This window comes from Eubalaena glacialis, chromosome 5 (genome assembly GCF_028564815.1).
Source record: "Eubalaena glacialis isolate mEubGla1 chromosome 5, mEubGla1.1.hap2.+ XY, whole genome shotgun sequence".
NCBI lineage: Eukaryota > Metazoa > Chordata > Mammalia > Artiodactyla > Balaenidae > Eubalaena > Eubalaena glacialis.
The window spans coordinates 20,031,611-20,052,143 of record NC_083720.1 but is presented as its reverse complement, the minus strand read 5'-3'; the positions used below and the strand labels follow the sequence as shown (position 1 = coordinate 20,052,143).

Here is a 20,533-nt window from a genome sequence, read left to right as displayed (position 1 = left end):
AAAGTCTTGGAGTTGTAGATTTAGTTAATTCAACTTACACCTTAAAAAAAACAGTCACAGAACCATAACACAGGAGATCCTAGACAACATAGTATAGACATGCTTTATGTAAGTAACAACATGGAATGCCAATTAGGGGAACTCACAAGAAAAGACCTTGGTCACTGCTCAAAATATTGGTGAATAAATATATATTTATAAGTTTAAATTAAAATGTGATGTTTAAGGTATGTACATATTATCTTTTTATGATCTGCTCCTTAACTTTTTTGATTAACCGACCATCAGTCCAGACTATGTCAGATAAGAGGACTTCTCCTGATTAGGAAAACAATAAAGAGAGTGACGTCATGAATCAAGATGAGGCAGCATATTCGCAGCCTTAACACAACACGGAAGCAGTACCTCTATCATCAGACAAACAGAAGAAAGATTGGGAAGACAGGAATTCTTAGTGCCACACATGGCAGAGGGGAGACATGCTATGTCATTACTGGGGTTTGGAATAGAAGTCAAAGAGGAAACTTGGGGTCTAAATGGGAAAGTTTCTCAGGGGTTGATGAGAAAAAAATGGGAGATCACCAACCCAGGATTATTATGTACTTTTAAGCCTAAACTATTATTTGCATCATTAGCAAGGTAACTTTTTGCACCAAAGAAAGATGAACAAGTACAAAATAAATCCAGAAAATAAGTTGTATAATGTTTTTATCCCCATATTATCTATATAATAATATACTTTATCTATGTACCAAAATATCTGTTATTTACTGATATGCAATTAAAGTAAGTACTGGGAGAACTTTTACCACTATTAGAGAAATTAGATAAAGAAAGAAAAGTTCATGCTGAGTTGTGGTTTTTTGTTGCTATTGTTAAACAGCCTCAATACATCATGCATGAGGCAGGATGGGGAAACCCTGGACAGGAGAACACCACTTTATGAAAATGAAAGATTCAGTTTATGCCAGAATGCTTCTCCATGTGACTCTGCACCTTGGGATAAACAAGCTTAATTACACTTAAAATTTGTGAACTAAAAATTACTCTTATCTAGTATTTCTTCTCACACTGTGGATCTTGGGTGGCGAGAAGTGAAATTGCTACTTTTCCCTCTCTGCTTAAGGATATTTTTGATATTGTCTTAACAATACGAAGTTTATTCCTAAAACCTTATTACTTTAAAACAACACAATCTCATTTATGCTACCTAAACATATAAATGTTACTCCTGTAATCTATTATGCATTATAGAAACTAAGGTAATACATTTAATAATTTGGATATACAGTATTTAGAAATCAAGTAAAAAAGTAATTTATTGTTCAGCTTGAGGGCAATAGTCATTTATTCAAACATAAGAGTAGTCTAGAAAAAAAAAAAAAAAAGAGTAGTCTAGAGAAGATTTTGATAATATCAAAGCAGAGATATTTTAAGCCAAACACAAGATTTTAATATATTTCCTTTAATAAAACACAAACTGTCAGTCATCTCTATAATTGTTTGATGAATAATAAGCATATATAGTCTTTATAAAAGTGAACTTACCTGATCAAATCGTAGAACAGGCTCATTTGCATTATCAAAACTATACACTTCCACCATTCCATCATCTCTTCCAACAAGTAAATCTTTAACCCCATCACCCACAATGTCAAAGCTGTCAATACACAAAATACCTTTAAAAAGGTAAGTGATAAGTTATCAATAAAATTGATATTATAGTAAAAAATATACCAAATATGAATGAAAAAATATATATATCAAATCAGAGTACAAAAAAAACAACCAGGGTAAATTAAAACAACTATAGGGCTTCCCTGGTGGCGCAGTGGTTAAGAATCCGCCTGCTGATGCAGGGGACACGGGTTTGAGTCCTGGGCCAGGAAGATCCACACGTGCTGCGGAGCAACTAAGCCCAGGCGCCACAACTACTGAGCCTGCGCTCTAGAGCCTGTGCGCCACAACTACGGAGCCCACGTGCTACAACTACTGAAGCCCGCGCACCTAGAGCCCGTGCTCCGCAACAAGAGAAGCCACAACAATGAGAAGCCCGCACACTGCAACAAAGAGTAGCCTCCGCTCGCCACAACTAGAGAAAGCCTGCGCGCAGCAACAAAGACCCAACACGGGCAAATATAAAAAAAAAATAAATAAATAAATAAAAATTTAAAAAACAAAACAAAACAGAAGAACTATAACAATAACTTCCCAATTGAACTCCATGCCTCTAATTTTGACCTGCATCCCTGCAAACCCACTCTCCACGGAGTGTTTTTGTTTTAGTTTGGTAAATTAGATCACATCATACCCCCACTTACAATTTTCCAATGACTTCCCACTACAGTTAGATTAAAATTCAAACCCCTTTACCAAGGCTCATGAGGACCTACGTGATTTGGCCTTACCCTACCTCTGTGACTTCATCTCATGCCATACGAATATATTTAGCCACATTGGTCTTCCTTCTTCTCCTCAAATGAATCGAGTTTACCTCTGCTTCAAGTCCTCTGCCTTTATTTTTTCCTCTTCCTGGACATTCTTTTCCCCTAAATCTTTTACATTGTTAACACGTTTTCTTGTCAATCAGATCTCATGCTGTACTTATAAATAGCCATCCAAACCTACCAAGTCAGATATAAATTCCCCTTAGAAAGGTATAAATTCCTTAGAAAAAAGGAATATTCCCTGACCCGACTGCACTTCTTTGCCTCACACCAAGTACTCCCAAATCCCAATTAATTCCCTACAGCAAAAAACGAAAAATGGATTTGAGCATAGATTAATGTTATAGATAGACATTAGTCCATAAAAGCCTATCCATCCCAATTTACTATTAGCATATCTTACTTTAAAAATTATGGCAAAAGTATGATAGACCTGCTAAATAAACAAACAGTAAATAAACCTGAGGGGGCTCTGTAAATTGCTAAGTCTGCTATACATTATGAATAAATAAAACAGAATGAACTATATAATGTAGGTTGACCTATTTATCTATCTATCGAACCCACGCCCTTGGAAGTGAAAGCACAGAGTCCTAACCACTGAATCACCAGGGAATTCCCAGTATATTTTATTTAATAATCACTGAAATTCAGAATCTGAATTACATCAAAAACATACCCCCCGACTTCCCTGGTGGCGCAGTGGTTAAGAATCCGCCTGCCAATGCAGGGGATACGGGTTTGAGCTCTGGTCTGGGAAGATGCCACATGCCGCGGAGCAACTAAGCCCATGTGCCACAACTACTGAGCCTGCACTCTAGAGCCCATGAGCCACTACTACTGAGCCCACGTGCCACAACTACTGAAGCCCGCGCACCTAGAGACCGTGCTCCGCAACAAGAGAAGGCACCACAATGAGAAGCCCGCGCACCACAACAAAGAATAGCCCCCGCTCGCCGCAACTAGAGAAAGCCCACGTGCAGCAATGAAGACCCAATGCAGCCATAAATAAATAAATTAATTAATTAATTAAAAAAAAATACCTCCTCTCTTTTTCTCATTTCGCATTTCCCACTTGTGTATTGGTTTGGATGTAGTGATCTGAATAAGCCCAAGTTTTCCATCTGACGTTCCATACAAAAGGTCTTCTCCAGAGTCACCTAGTTATATTTAAAGTCAACATATTATATTTACCCCACAATTCACACTATTTCTTTAAAATTGAAATATTTTCATATGTATTGTCTTTCATGTAAAAATCTCATATAAAATATTATAAAAAATACAGATTTTAATTAACTTACTTAATTTAGAAGGATGGTTATACATTCACAGAATTTATAACCATAAGAGATAAGACCTTTCCTCATCAACTAATTTTAAGATGAGGAAACTAAAAAATTAAAGTTCAATAACACATTACTGTTAGCTACTGGCAAGTTAGAAGACAACTGTCTCTATTCCAGTTCATGTTCTTCCTAAAATTTCCCATTTTCACTTAATATATAGTTAAATGATTAAAAAACCTGAAATATCTAAACTTAAATAACGTAACTCACTCCCTTATTTGATTGTCAAAAATAAAGCTCTGATTACCGCCATTTCCATTATGTAGGGCTAAAACAGTAGGTGGGCCAGGAACTTCAATTTCATACATCACATCAGATCCCTGAAGGAGAACAAGTATTTTAAAACTAAAACAAAAGACAAATTTAAAATAATAGAGGTATTCATAGATAATATCAATATTCATATAAAGAACCCTGGAATAAAACTACTGAAAAAAACTAGATTGTGAATATTAACTTCTATTTGTTAGCAATTCTGCACATGTCGACTCATTTTATAATAAAAATATACATATATAAAATATAAAGAGTGAGGAAATAAATATTTCAAATATTCTCCACTTTGAATACTTTTCACTTTAGGTACTTCGTTTGCTTGAAAACTTGACACTGGTAAATTTCCCTATCAAAACTTTCCAGGAACAAGTTGTTCCTTCTGTCCTGTCTAACTCAAGGGCTTTAACTTAGAGCACATTCAAACAGACTCAAAGTTACTTCCTAAGGAAAATTCTGGCCTTGCCTTTGGATATTTCCGAAACCCACTCAAGTAAGAGGCAGAATGACCTGCTATTTAGATAAGAGAACAGTTAAATCCTTTTATTTGTCTTTTTTTCAATTTTGTCACTTATAATGCATAGTATTTGTGAATAGTATTTGTGAAGCTGTTAAAGAATGAGGTAGAAGTATTAAATTCACATAGAAAAAATATGATAAATCACTCAATGAAAAAACATTGGCAAAATTACAGTAAATCTGGTATACCATTATTGTTTAATAATTTTAAATATATATAGAATATATAAGAGCCATATGCTTTATATTTTATTTAAAAAAACATTAAAAATTCACAGATATCTACATGTAACTATATAGACACAAAAGAATACACACAAAACTCTTTAAAAAGGCTACCTTTGGGGTAACAGATTGCCTACAAAGGTAAAGGGGGAGTAGGGGAAAAGTGTGCAGGGCAGAGGAAAGACTTCAACTTTTTACTTTCCACAAAACCTTAGTGAGTTTTTTTTTTACAATTAGCATATGGATCTGTTAAACAAAGCAGAATCCTAGAATTCAGCCAGATCAATTTCTAAATGGGTGTGAGCCAACTCGTTAAAAGCCTTATTCAAACAACTCATATTTGGGAGCATAGGCTGGGGGAGAAATTAATCATTCACGCCCCTAGAGTGAACCTTGAACATTACTTTAATTCCCCATAGAGAAAAAAAAAAAAGAACTTCATAGAACCACTGGATTTCGTCTTCTATAAAAGGGCTGGTGCCAAGACAGGCCATCTAACTATGAAATTCCAAAGAGTGAGATAGCCTTTGGTGGCACAGAATAAACAGCTAGACTTTTTGTTCAATTGCACTATCATCCTAAATTTTGATCCAATTAATCCACTTGTTATATGTTATTTACATCTAAACTTTGTTTTATGGGTCCTGGGGGGTGTGTGTGTGTGTATGTGTGAGAGAGAGAGAGAGAGAAAGAGAAAGAGAGAGAGGGTACGTCTTTTTTATTGAAAGTCACTTTCGGAATTCCCTGCTGGTCCACTGGTTAGGACTCAGCGATTTCACTGCCAAGGGTCTGGGTTCAATCCCTGGTCTGGGAACTAAGATCCCGCAAGCCGTGTGGCGCGGCCAAAAAAAAAAGTCACTTTCAAGAAGACAGTTGTAATTAGTACTACTAATAACAATGGCCTTAAGTAGTTGTTTAGCCAATCATGGTTTTTAATAGAAATATAAAGATAGTAGATGCTTTTTCAAACATTTACTGAGTGCTTATTCTGTTCAACATACTGTCATAAATGCTGGGTAAATTCAAATGATACAACCCTGATCTCAACTCTCTCCTGTTAAAGCCTAACACCCTTTCCCCAACCCAATTTCCTCCTTTAATTTGATTTTTTGGGAGAGGGGAGGGTGATGGAGGAAATAAAAAAAAAAAAAAAAGGAAAAGCTAGGAAGGGTTCCCTGTAGCAAAGGCATTAGATTCTTACTGTACTAACTCAGATATTATGTGTGGGGGGAAAAGTGTCCTTTCTTCCATACATGCCTCTCTAAAAACTTGTCAAAGATTTCTACACATCTGCCTCAAGTAAAAAAAATAAAAATTAGTTTGTCAATTAAAATATTAAAAAAAATTTTCAAGATATAATTTTAGGATATTTAAAGTGGTAGTAGTCACTAAAGTAATTTATCTCAAGTATACACTGCTTAGCAATAATTTTTTACCTAAAGTATGAAAAACTATAAAAATGCAAATAACAGCAACCTGTAAAACTCTGAGTACTCTGTCCTGGCAGGCCAACACTGGTACATCACGAAGTACTCTTTCCACTGGAAGGCAGATGACGTCATTGATTTTGTCTCCAGAAAGGTAATAATGTTGGTCTTTGCAGTCACAATAATGGTTATAGATGTAACTTGCACTGAGAAAAAGGTCTGAGCCAGATATGTGCCTGAGAATATTAAAAGTAATTTAAGATATCAACATTTAAAAAAATAAGCATAGGAAGCTCCTGAATTATTTTCAGAGATGAAAATAAAGTTTATTTATATACATTTTACCATCATTTTATCACAGACTCAGAGGACACTTTTTGTTTTCATTTCTCCCACTTAATTTCTAGCCTTTTGGTAAAGCATTGATTTTGAAAGCTGAAAAAGAGGTTCTACAGACCTCAGGCTTCTCAAAAATTGAGCTCAGAAAAACTGAAAACAAAGACAAGATAATGGTAATATTAATTGTCTATATCTGAAGACAATTAATATATCAAAAAGTAACTTTTTTGAATGTGTACTATGTGCCAAGCACTGTCCTAAGTGACTTACATGTATTAGTTCAACCCTCATAACTCTATAAACTAGGGACCATTATTATTCCTTAAGGAGAGTAATAAAATGTTAAGTAACTTGCATAAAGGCACGGAACTAGTAGACAGTAGACTGGACTGCAACTCAGTTTTTAACTCTACAGTTAGCTTTCTTACTACCACACTGAATAGAATAAGGCTATTTGAACTGAATCTACTTGAAACTAAATAACAAACAGTGGAAAAAATGACTTCATTAGAATTTTAACTTGAGAAAAGAAATAATAAGTTCATTTCAAATTATATTTAACAAAATTTAAAGAATCACAACTATGTTATAATTCTTAGAATGAATCAAGTTTTCACTGGGGAGCTAAAATTTTTGACAAAAATTATATACTAGTATATTATCTTCACTTCTAGATAGCTATCACCACGTGATCATAAAGAAGGTATTTATTGACGGTTTCACCTATTTTTCCTCTCCTCTAAGGTCTATTTAAAAAATTTTTGATACTAAAATTATTCCATATCCTATAATGATCCTCATTGATTTTCTCTTCTTCAATTATTCTTCAAATGGCTTCACTTTGTGGCTCTGCATACGATTTCAGAAGTTCTCTTAATAGAGGGCAGACAGCAAAAGCAAGAAGAACTACAATTCCGCAGCCTGTGGAAGGAAAACCTCATTCATAGAAAGATAGACAAAATGAAAAGGCAGAGGACTTTGTGCCAGGTGAAGGAACAAGAAAAACCCCAGAAAAACAACTAAATGGAGTGGAGATAGGCAACCTTCCAGAAAAAGAATTCAGAATACTGATAGTGAAGATGATCCAGGACCTGGGAAAAAGAATGGAGGCAAAGATTGAGAAGATGCAAGAAATGTTTAACAAAGACCTAGAAGGATTCAAGAACAAACAAACAGAGATGAACAATACAATAACTGAAATGAAAACTACACTAGAAGGAATCAATAGAAGAATAACTGAGGCAGAAGAACGGATAAGTGACCTGGAAGACAGAATGGTGGAATTCACTGCTGCAGAACAGAATAAAGAAAAAAGAATGAAAAGAAATGAAGACAGCCTAAGAGACCTCCGGGACAACATTAAACATAACAACATCCACATTATAGGGGTCCCAGAAGGAGAAGAGAGAGAGAAAGGACCCGAGAAAATATTTGAAGAGATTATAGTCGAAAACTTCCCTAACATGGGAAAGGAAATAGCCACCCAAGTCCAGGAAGCGCAGAGAGTCCCACATAGGATAACCCAAGGAGAAACAAGCGGAGACACACAGTAATCAAATTGGCAAAAACTAAAGAAAAAGAAAAATTATTGAAAGCAACAAGGGAAAAATGACAAATAATATACAAGGGAACTCCCATAAGGTTAACAGCTGATACCTCAGCAGAAGCTCTACAGGCCAGAAGGGAGTGGCAAGATATATTTAAAGTGATGAAAGGGAAGAACCTACAACCAAGATTACTCTACCCAGCAAGGATCTCATTCAGATTCGATGGAGAAATCAAAAGCTTTACAGACAAGCAAAAGCTAAGAGAATTCAGCACCACCAAACCAGCTCTACAACAAATGCTAAAAGAACTTTTCTAAGTGGGAAACACAAGAGAAGAAAAGGACCTACAAAAACAAACCCATGACAATTAAGAAAACGGTATTAGGAACATACATATCGATAATTACCTTAAACGTGAGTGGATTAAATGCTCCAACCAAAAGACACAGGCTTGCTGAATAGATACAAAAACAAGACCCATATATGCTGCCTATAAGAGACCCACTTCAGACCTAGGAACACATACAGACAAAGTGAGGGGATGGAAAAAGATATTCCATGCAAATGGAAATCAAAGGAAAGCTGGAGTAGCAATACTCATATGAGATAAAATAGACTTTAAAATAAAGAATGTTACAAGAGACAAGGAAGGACACTACATAATGATGAAGGGATTAATCCAAGAAGATATAACAATTATAAATATATATGCACCCAACATAGGAGCACCTCAATAGATAAGGCAACTGCTAACAGCTATAAGAGAGAAAATCGACAGTAACACAATAATAGTGGGGGACTTTAACACCTCACTTACACCAATGGACAGATCATCCACACATAAAATTAATAAGGAAACACAAGCTTTAACTGACAATATAGACCAGATAGATTTAACTGATTTTTATAGGACATTCCATCCAAAAACAGCAGATTACACTTTCTCCTCAAGTGCACACGGAACATTCTCCAGGATAGATCACATCTTGGGTCACACATCAAGCCTCAGTAAATTTAAGAAAATTGAAATCATATCAAGCATCTTTTCCAACCACAACGCTATGAGATTAGAAATCAATTACAGGGAAAAAAAATGTAAAAAACACAAACACATGGAGGCTAAACAATACACTACTTAATAACCAAGAGATCACTGAAGAAATCAAAGAGGAAATCAAAAAATACCTAGAGACAAATGACGATGAAAACACGACGATCCAAAACCTATGGGATGCAGCAGACGCAGTTCTAAGAGGGAAGTTTACAGCTATAGAAGCCTACCTCAAGAAACAAGAAAAACCTCAAATAAACAATCTAACTTTACACCTAAAGGAGCTAGAGAAAGAAGAACAAACAAACCCAAAGTTAGTGGAAGGAAAGAAATCATAAAGACCAGAGCAGAAATAAATGAAATAGAAACAAAGAAAACAATAGCAAAGATCAATAAAATTAAAAGCTGGTTCTTTGAGAAGATAAACAAAATTGATAAACCTTTAGCCAGACTCCTCAAGAAGAAGAGGGAGAGGACTCAAATCAATAAAATTAGAAATGAAAAAGGAGAAGTTACAATGGACACCACAGAAATACAAAGCATCATAAGAGACTACTACAAGCAACTCTATGCCAATAAAATGGACAACTTGGAAGAAATGGACAAATCCTTAGAAAGGTATAACCTTCCTAGACTGAACCAGGAAGAAACAGAAAATATGAACAGAACAATCACAAGTAATGAAATTGAAACTGTGATTAAAAATCTTCTAACAAACAAAAGTCCAGGGCCAGATGGCTTCAGAGGTGAATTCTAGCAAACATTTAGAGAAGACCTAACACTCATCCTTCTCAAACTCTTCCAAAAATTGCAGAGGAAGGAACACTCCCAAATTCATTCTATGAGGCCACCAATACCCTGATACCAAAACCAAAGATACTACAAAAAAAGAAAATTACAGACCAATATTACTGATGAATATAGTGCAAAAATCCTCAACGAAATACTAGCAAACAGAATCCAACAACACATTAAAAGGATCATACACCATGATCAAGTGGAATTTATCCCAGGGATGCAAGAATTCTTCAATATACGTAAATCAATCAATGTGATACACCATATTAACAAATTGAAGGAGAAAAACCATATGATCATCTCAATAGATGCAGAAAAAGCTTTTGACAAAATTCAACACCCATTTATGATAAAAACTCTCCAGAAAGTGGGCATAGAGAGAACTTACCTCAACATAATAAACGCCATAAATGACAAACCCACAGCAAACATCATTCTCAATGGTGAAAAACTGAAAGCATTTCCTCTAAGATCAGGAACAAGACAAGGATGGCCACTCTTGCCACTATTATTCAACACAGTTTTGGCAGTCCCAGCCACAGCAATCAGAGAAGAAAAAAAAATAAAAGGAATACAAATTGGAAAAGAAGAAGTAAAACTGTCACTGTTTGCAGATGACATGATACTATACATAGAGAATCCTAAAGATGCCACCAGAAAACTACTAGAGCTAATCAATGAATTTGGTAAAGTTGCAGGATATAAAATTGATGCACAGAAATCTCTTGCATTCCTATACACTAACAACGAAAGATCAGAAAGAGAAGTTAAGGAAACAATCCCATTCACCACTGCAAGAAAAAGAATAAAATACCTAGGAATAAAGCTACCTAAGGAGGTAAAAGACCTGTATGCAGAGAAGTATAAGACACTGATGAAAGAAATTAAAGATGATACAAACAGATGGAGAGATACACCATGTTCATGGATTGGAAGAATCAATATTGTGAAAATGACTATACTACCCAGGGCAATCTACAGATTCAATGCAATCCCTATCAAATTACCAGTGGCATTTTTTACAGAAATAGAACAAAAAATTTTTAAATGTGTATGGAGACACAAAAGACCCCGAATAGCCAAAGCAGTTTTGAGGGAAAAAAACGGAGCTGGAGGAATCAGACTCCCTGACTTCAGACTATACTACAAAGCTACAGTAATCAAGACAATGTGGTATTGGCACAAAAACAGAAATATAGGTCAACGGAACAGGATAGAAAGCCCAGAGAAAAACCCACACACCTATGGTCAACTAATCTATGACAAAGGAGGCAAGGATATACAATGGAGAAAAGACAGTCTCTTCAATAAGTGGTGCTGGGAAAACTGGACAGCTACATGTAATAGAATGAAATTAGAACACTCCCTAATGCCATACACAAAAATAAACTCAAAATGGATTAGAGACCTAAATGTAAGACCGGATGCTATAAAACTCTTAGAGGAGGGCTTCCCTGGTGGCGCAGTGGTTGAGAATCTGCCTGCCAATGCAGGGGACACGGGTTCGAGCCCTGGTCTGGGAAGATCCCACATTCCGCAGAGCAACTAGGCCCGTGAGCCACAACTACTGAGCCTGCGCGTCTGGAGCCTGTGCTCCGCAACAAGAGAGGCCGCGACAGTGAGAGGCCTGTGCACCGCGATGAAGAGTGGCCCCCACTCGCCGCAACTAGAGAAAGCCCTCGCACAGAAACAAAGACCCAACACACCCAAAAAAATAAATAAATAATAAAGGCCTCGGAAAGCAGAGATTCTCCTAAATTTAAAAAAAAAAAAAAACTCTTAGAGGAAAACATAAGAAGAACACTCTTTGACATAAATCACAGCAAGATCTTTTTTGATCCACCTCCTAGAGTAATGGAAATAAAAACGAAAACAAACAAATGGGACCTAATAAAACTTAAAAGCTTTTGCAAAGCAAAGGAAGCTACAAACAAGACAAAAAGAGAACCCTCAGAATGGGAGAAAATATTTGCACATGAATCAATGGACAAAGGATTAATCTCCAAAATATATAAACAGCTCATGCAGCTCAATATTAAAAAAAAAACAACCCAATCCAAAAATGGGCAGAAGACCTAAATAGACATTTCTCCAAAGAAGACATACAGATGGCCAAGAAGCACATGAAAAGCTGTTCAACATCACTAATTATTATAGAAATGCAAATCAAAACTACAATGAGCTATCACCTCACACCAGTTAGAATGGGCATCATCAGAAAATCTACAAACAACAAATGCTGGAGAGGGTGTGGAGAAAAGGGAACCCTCTTGCACTGTTGGTGGGAATGTAAATTGATACAGCCACTATGGAGAACAGTATGAAGGATCCTTAAAAAACTAAAAATAGAATTACCATATGACCCAGCAATCTCACTACTGGGCATATACCCAGAGAAAACCATAATTCAAAGAGACACATGAATCCCAATGTTCATTGCAGCACTATTTACAATAGCCAGGTCATGGAAGCAACCTAAATGCCCATCAGCAGATGAATGGATAAAGAAGATGTGGTACATATATACAACGGAATATTACTCAGCCATAAAAGGGAACGAAATTGGGTCATTTGTAGAGAGGTGGATGGATCTAGAGACTGTCATACAGAGTCTAGTAAGTCAGAAAGAGAAAAACAAATATCATATATTAACGCATATATGTGGAACCTAGAAAAATGGTACAGATGAACCGGTTTGCAGGGCAGAAATAGAGACACAGATGTAGGGAACAAACGTATGGATACCAAGGGGGAAAAGTAGCGGGGGGCTGGTGGTTGTGGGATGAATTGGGTTTGACATATATACACTAATATGTATAAAATAGATAACTAATAAGAACCTGCTGTTTAAAATAAATAAATAAATGAAAGGTTCTCTTAATATAATTTTTATCAACTTAATGAAATTCTAAATCTCTTACAAGATTTGAAATTTCATTTTCAAATCCATCTGCATTATAAGCAGGGAAGGATTAATGAGTGGTAATCAATTTTATAAGTGGTCAGTTTTCTTACTGAATATTGTCAAGTTATAATCTTGTTTTCCCACGCAACCTTATCAATGTGGAGATTCAGATAATAAATTTTCAAAAACTGAGTAAAGAACCTTTCCATCCTACCTCTGTCACTCCAGTAAAAACATTTAAGAAACTAGCTAAAGAGACTATTGGCTGGGAAACTCCTTAGCTTCCTCATACCTCAACCCATATACCTTTCTGAATGTGGAGGTATGCTAATAATTAGCTACTTTTGTTTTAGTATTTCACAATTATCACTGGCCATGTCTATCTAGAAAAGCATTTCAAAAGAATGATACTGTTATTAAGCCACTGAAATTACTTCCATTTGCCATTGTTTAATTCTTATCTAATCTCACCAAACCTAAGTTTTACAGCCCAGACATCAGGACACGTGCTGTGCATTATACAGAATTACATAGGACAGCTATACATTAATAGAACTCTGGATCAGTAGTTTCCAAACCAAGGTCTGGCTGCTTATATAACATGGCTGCATAGGATTCAAATGAAAAACTGTTCTTTTAACCTACTCCTAATAATTCTGATTCTACAGGTATGAGGTAGGACAAGGAATCTATTGTTTAAAGCTTCCAAGGGATTCTCCTAAGTAGCAGGTTTGAAGAACAGTGGATTAGATAAACTTTAAAGCCTCTTCCAGTTCTCCATGATTCAAAAACTAAAATTTTAATTGCAAAATTTCACATAACAGGAAGCCATTAAGGAAGCTATTTTTCTCTTAGAGTCTTACCTGACTCACCTGAAATTATACCTTTTTGGTAGTCATTAACTTTGATGGCCAGCCTTTTAACAAAATGATGCTACCTCAAAATCAGAACCACCAGAGACAGCAAAGCAACAGGAACCTAAATATCTGGAGATTTTCTTTCACTTCTTTTATACTTTGATGATGAATCTTAACTGAACTAACTAGTCAAAAATGAAGCTATAAGTACTATAAATGTCTTAAAAAGATAAGATTTCAACACCCAATTGATTCTGTATTGACTCCAGGTCAAATTTAATTTCCGACTAATAAAGTATCTTTAATTATTTCCCAGATAACCTACTAAGATGTGATACTTAATCTGATGTTTGTCACCTATCCAAAATATTGTAAATGGACATGTAAAAATAAAAAAGAGAATAAACATACATAGCTTTAATGCTTTCAGTGAGGTTTGTTTCAAAAGAGAGAAACTGTTTTCCTCTCTTTGTGAAGCCTCTAATTTCAGATCCTGCAGCAATAAAAATTTTCTCCTGGGGCGTGTTAAGAACCCCTCCTAGTTCCAATCTTGCAATCTTCTGCCCAGGTAAAGTCTTGAAGACTGTCTGCAAAAATCATTAAGGAAAAAATTAAGTACACAAATTTACTCCAAGTATTTTCTTTTACCATAAAAAATGCGGTGATTTTAAACTTACAAAATATTATAGTTCTAAATAGGAACACCTTTAGATACAAATGTATCCAGTGGTCTTCTGGGTTTTTTGCTAAATATCTTCAAACTTTGCAACGTTTATTCCCACACACATTGCATTTCAATGACATCATTAAAATCTAAACTCTTGCAACTCAAAGTAGGGTTCGCTAAGCAGCAGCATTAGCATCACTTACCTTATTAGAAATGCAGACTCTCAGGCCCAACCCCAGATCTACTGAATGAGAATCTGCATTTTACCAAGATTCCTCAGCTGGTTCCAGTGGACATGTTTTTATACCCTAATCATCTTTTTAAAACTAATCTCTCCTGGTTCCCTTACAATTTTATAAATTTTAGTAGTATAAATAAAGGACTGTAGAATTTACTGAAAACCTGAGCATATAACTTCATATCTCTCTATTTAATTGGAAACATTTGCATCCTTAGTTTATTCCTCGTTATTTTCTATTTTATTATTGGCATCAGTTTCTTCCCTTCACCGTCAATGACTTATACACAGAGAATAAAATATCTGGAAGGATATATGAACAATGGAAACACTGAGTTTCTGATAGTTTTTACCCTCTTCATCTTTTTGCAAATTTCATATAATGTAGAATGAATATAAGAGTTCACATCTCAGACCCATCACTTGTAAACTATGATCTGGGAATATGATGATGTAAAACTCACTTCCTTGGTTAGGCTATATTAAGTGGCAAAGGTGATGCGATGGTCACGTCCATGTTACACTGTTGTATAAGACTCCATCTCAGCAGACTGGACAGATTTCCCTGTTGGCCTGAAGAAGCAGTTCACCATGTTGTGAGAGGGCCTGTGAGAAGAGCACATGGCAAGGAACTGTGGGGGGCCTCAGGACGCTGAAAGCAAGCCCTGGCTTATGGACAGCAATAAAGTGGGGACCTCAGTCCAACAACAGTAAAGAACTGGATTCTTCCAACAACTACATGGGCTTGGAACAGGACCCTGAGCTCCAGAAAGAAACAGAGCCTGGCTGTACCTGTGTTGCAGGCACATGAGGCCTCGAGCTTGGACTCCTGTCCCGTGAGATAATAAATGTGTTTCCTCTTAAGCCCCTAAATTTGAGGTAACTTGTTACACAGCATAAAAAACTAGTATATCACCCTAGGCTGTCAAAGGTGTTTTACAAACGGCTAGCAAATGACTCTCATGCTGCCTGTAGCCTCATACTTCATATGACTACTTCCCTCAACCTATTTTTCATTATGCTTTAGAAAAAATTTTAATGTAGGAGTATTCAAAAGGTACACATACCACTGCTTCTCCCTTCTTCATGCCAAAGCACATAACTACTCCATCATGATCTCCAACAACCACCTGTAACAGATTGAAGAGAATCTAAAATTACTGTTATTATGCCCTACTAACTTATATGGGGAAAACAAGATTCTCAATATATAAATTATGATTTTAAAAGTAGAGATCAGAAAATCTAGTAAAGACATCCCCACAAAAAATATCCACCAAAGAATTGTAAGAAAGGGCCAAAGAGAAGGCTATGAAGAGTTGTTATGGAAGTAGCTGGCTTTCTGTTCTGTTCCTACAAGGTAAACAGAACAAGAAAATAGAGACAGAAATGGCAAGGAGGCAATTTTTTTTTTTTTCCCTTAACTGGAGCATAAGAACATTTTAAGATTAACTTTTAAAACATTATCAGGCACTTCCCTGGTGGCGCAGTGGTTAAGAGTCCGCCTCCGAATGAAGGGGACACGGGTTCGAGCCCTGGTCCGGGAAGATCCCACATGCCACGGAGCAGCTAAGCCCATGCGCCACAACTACTGAGCATGAGCTCTAGAGCCCGCGAGCCACAACTACTGAGCCCGAGTGCCACAACTACTGAAGCCTGCGCGCCTAGAGCCCATGCTCTGCAACAAGAGAAGCCACCGCAATGAGAAGCCTGCACACCACAGCAAAGAGTAGCTTCCACTCACCGCAACTAGAGAAAGCCTGCACGCAGCAACAAAGACCCAATGTAGCCAAAAATAAATAAATAAATTTATATATAAAAAAAAATTATCAAAATGAGGTTGTGACAGACCTAGTTGATATTTTTAAAACTTTTTATTTTTTATTTTTATTGACGTATAGTTGATTTACCTAATTAAACTTAAAAGCTTTTGCAAAGCAAAGGAAGCCATCAAAAAAATGAAAAGACAACCTATCGAATGGGAGAAAGTATTTGCAAATAATAAGACCAATAAGGGGTTAATATCCAAAATATTTAAGCAGCTCATACAACTTAACATAAAAAATAACAAACAACCTGATTAAAAAATGGGCAGAAGACCTAAACAGACATTTTTCCAAAGAGGAAATGCAAACGGCCAACAGGCACATGAAAACATGCTCAACACCTCTAATCATCAGGGAAAGCTAATCATCAAGGAAATGCAAATCAAAACCACAATGAGATATCACCTCACACCAGTCAGAATGGCTATCATCAAAAAGAACACAAATAACAAATGTTGGCGAGGATGTGCAGAAAAGGGAAACCCTCATACACTGTTGGTGGGAATGTAAATTGGTACAGCCACAGTGGAGAACAGTACGGAGGTTCCTCAAACAACTAAAAATAGAACTACCATATGACCCAGCAATGCCACTCCTGGGTATATATCCAAAAAAAAACAAGACCATGAATTCGAAAAGATACATGCACCCTAATGTTCACAGCAGCATTATTTACAATTGCCAAGATATGGAAGGAACCTAAGCGTCCGTCAACAGATGATGGATAAAGAATACTACTCAGCCATAAAAAAGAATGAAATTTTGCCTTTTGCAACAACATGGATGGACTTGGAGGGCATTATGCTAAGTGAAATAAGTCAGACAGAGAAAGACAAACTGTATGATGACATTTGTATGTGGAATCTAAAAAATACAACAAACTAGTGAATATTAAAAAAAAAAAGTAGCAGACTCACAGATATAGAAAACAAACTACCAGTGGTTACCAGTGGGGAGAGGGAAGGAGGAGGGGCAACACAGGAGTAGGGTATTAAGAGATACAAACTACTAAGTATAAAATAAGCTACAAGGATATATAGTATAACACAGGGAATATAGCCAATATTTTATAATAACTATAAATGGAATATAACCTTGAAAAATTATGAATCACTATATTGTACACCTGTAACATATAATATTGTACACCAACTATATTTCAATAAAAAATAAATAAAATAATAAAATGATCTTTTAAAAAAAAAGTGTAAAAGAGTCCTGAGACCAAAAAGTTTGAGAAGTGTTGCTCTAGTTGAGTGAATACAAAAAATGACAATCAAAAATCTGTTGATTTATCCTGATAAAATGTTAATATATAGGAATACTGTATTTATTTTGCAGCTATTAAAATATCCTACTAGTCTACCAAGAAATTATAATTGTCTTATGGAAATCACAGGATTAATATTTCTATAAAAATAATCAATATTGTTAGTTAAATGTAAAGATTAACATCAATATATTTAATTACTCTTAAAAATATGATAAAGTTTTTAAAAAGCATTTTCTCTACAATCTATTGTGTTTTTTATTTCTTTTTTCATATACACAATCTGGTACACACAAGTACACACAGGGTAAATTATTACCAGAAAAGTGGAATATGGTTTTCAACTAGTTTGCTTATACTATTTACTAATTGTACATAATAATTATAATGTCCAAGAAACTTACTGTCTATAAATGTCCCTTGGTATTCCAATCTCTGTTCAAATGAAAAGAAATTCATTTCCATTTTAGCCTTGGAATTTAAAAAAAAACTTATCAATAATGAAGGAAATATAACCCTCTCCTCTGTCAGAGCTGAAGAGATATGGAGAAATCAGTATCTCTACGTTACCTTTTGTGTGGCTCTATATCTTGAAGCAGGAAGCAGCTTCATAGTCTTCTGAGAGGTCACTCCCACCTAAGGAAACACATCAGCTGCCTGGTGAGTGATTTCTGATACACTAATTTGAAGTTATTAAATCAGAGATTAAAAGGACCAGCAGATTCTAATCATAGTAAGCCTCAGTTTTTTTATTGCAATTAATTAGTGATATGAAATAATTATTATCAGCAACGAACTTTTCTAATGAAATATGCTACAAAAGTCAGAATACAGGAAACAATCAAAAATAGTAAAATTTATGCTATAAAGTTGTCAGGTCAAAAATAATAACGTGGCATTACTGGTAAGATACTTCACACCAAAAAAATATTTCTATAAGCCTTCTTTTACAACTTCATACAGTTGTTAAAGTGTGTTTGTAATTTAAAATCTTTGGAAATAGATTCGTTATTATTGAAAATGAAACATAAAAGATTTTAGCTAAAATACCACCATGCTGATGACAATGACATCCAATCTAACTGATGATGAAGATTATTTTACAAGAGGTACAGAAGATGAAAACAGCACGGTTTGCTCTGCAGGGCACTGTCACTAGTGGTGCATGGTTAGGGCAGGAGAATGGGACCAAAGAGAGAGAAACTGGAGGAGACAACAGACCACGAAAGAATTTACATATAGTATAGGTCTATCCTTTAATTCTGTATTCTAGGGAGTAGTATTAAAGTTTAATCTGATTCATATTTTTGAAACATCAATCTAGCAATGATGTGAAGGATGGCTTGGAGGGAGGTAAGCTGGAGGCTAGGAGCTATTTCAATTATCCAAGCAAGAGAAGATGAGGACTGAACTAGGGGTAACAGAGATGGAGGGAGCAAATGGGACAGATTCATGAGATATTTAGGAGATAAAAGCAGCAAAATGTGGTGACCAGATGGATATGGAAGATATTAAGGTGGGAAGTACCTAGCATGACTCTCAAGGAAAGTGACAGGACAAACATTTGTACCATTAGCCAAAATAGGATTACTGAAAAAGGAGATGGAGAAGGAGAGAAAGTCTAGGGCTGAAATACTGAGAGGCAGGGTGGTGTAACAGAAGGAACACCAGCTCTGGAGTCAGAGACTTTGTTTCAAATAGGAACTCCATCCTTTTCGCTATCGTGTAAATCACCTTCTCTGCGCCTCTTGATCCTCATGTACCTACTTTGGGAATTTTTATGAGGATTAAATATATGTACGTGTGTTAAGATCTGAGAATAAACTAGACGCTCGAAAACGGCTGTCACTGCTTTTATTATGATCTGGCTCGTGGGGTCCAGCTCACAGTAAGAAACAGGTGTCTGGCGATGGGCAGAAGGGACTGGGTACAGATGGAGATCAGGGAGTTAGAAGCTGCAGCCGGGGAGGAGGAGAAGGGCCCCGGGGAGGAATCCGGGAGCGCATCAGGACATTCGGAGCATCTTCAGGACCTGGCAGACGCCAGCACCGCGGGGGCGCGGGCTCCCTCTTTCCAAGTCCCCGTGGACCGTCACCAACAAGCCGGAGTTGCCCGTGAGCAAGGTGTCTGGAGGGTGGCACCCAGATCCGCTCCTGTGCCGCCGCGTCGGCGCCGAGACACCCCAACAGACGCCAGTGGAAGGATCGAATCCTCTCAGGGAGCGCAGCTCACCCCGCGCGGCGACCGCCCCAACCCCTCAGGTTTACCTGTAAATAATCCGCTCGGTTTAAATTCAGATCCATAACGGAGGCACGGACGCGCTGGGCAGCGCCGGGCCAGGACAGGTGGGGTAGAGGCTGCGGGACCCCAGGCCTCCAAAGGGAAAAAGCTCGCTTCCCACCCGCGGGCCAACGCCAGCTACTAAGGGCTCAGTGGGGGATGCAAAGGCGGAGCGTCAGGGCAGCGGCGTCCTGCGTGACGTCCGTACGTTCCTGCGAGAGGGCCCCGGATGGAAATGAAGCCCCACCCCCCTCCTGACAGACCGCCCACTGACTTAACCCGCTCCAATGAGAAGCGGAGAGGAACGGAGGGCGAGGTCCAGGAGACCTGAGAAGGGTGGTTTCCAGGGAGACCGGAGACGCAGTCTTGGCTACGCCTCCGCCACTGCCCTGAGCCCCAAGTCTTAAGTCTTTTCTGTGTAGAGCCTTGACTTGAAGCCCTGGTAGATTCTGACCTGTTTCACCGCCACTAGAAAGGATCCCTGAAAGAATTAGGTTTCACCGCCATAGGAGTTA

At 36.9% G+C, this 20,533-nt stretch overlaps 1 protein-coding gene across 2 annotated transcripts in view; it reads right to left on the bottom strand.

Annotated features, from left to right (window-relative positions):
* The window catches only part of BBS7 (Bardet-Biedl syndrome 7), a 43,386-nt gene extending 23,224 nt beyond the window's left edge, over positions 1-20,162 (bottom strand). For both annotated transcript variants that reach the window (XM_061192016.1, XM_061192015.1), the window contains exons 1-8: positions 20,006-20,162; positions 18,309-18,374; positions 15,710-15,772; positions 14,149-14,324; positions 6,290-6,476; positions 4,044-4,116; positions 3,491-3,607; positions 1,549-1,679 (exon numbers count right to left, since the gene is read on the bottom strand). In XM_061192016.1, the coding sequence (XP_061047999.1) occupies positions 1,549-1,679; positions 3,491-3,607; positions 4,044-4,116; positions 6,290-6,476; positions 14,149-14,324; positions 15,710-15,772; positions 18,309-18,374; positions 20,006-20,041 (849 nt within the window). In that variant the 5' untranslated portion in view covers positions 20,042-20,162. The remainder of the gene's footprint in view (positions 1-1,548; positions 1,680-3,490; positions 3,608-4,043; positions 4,117-6,289; positions 6,477-14,148; positions 14,325-15,709; positions 15,773-18,308; positions 18,375-20,005) is intronic.
* Positions 20,163-20,533: the final 371 nt, after the last annotated feature.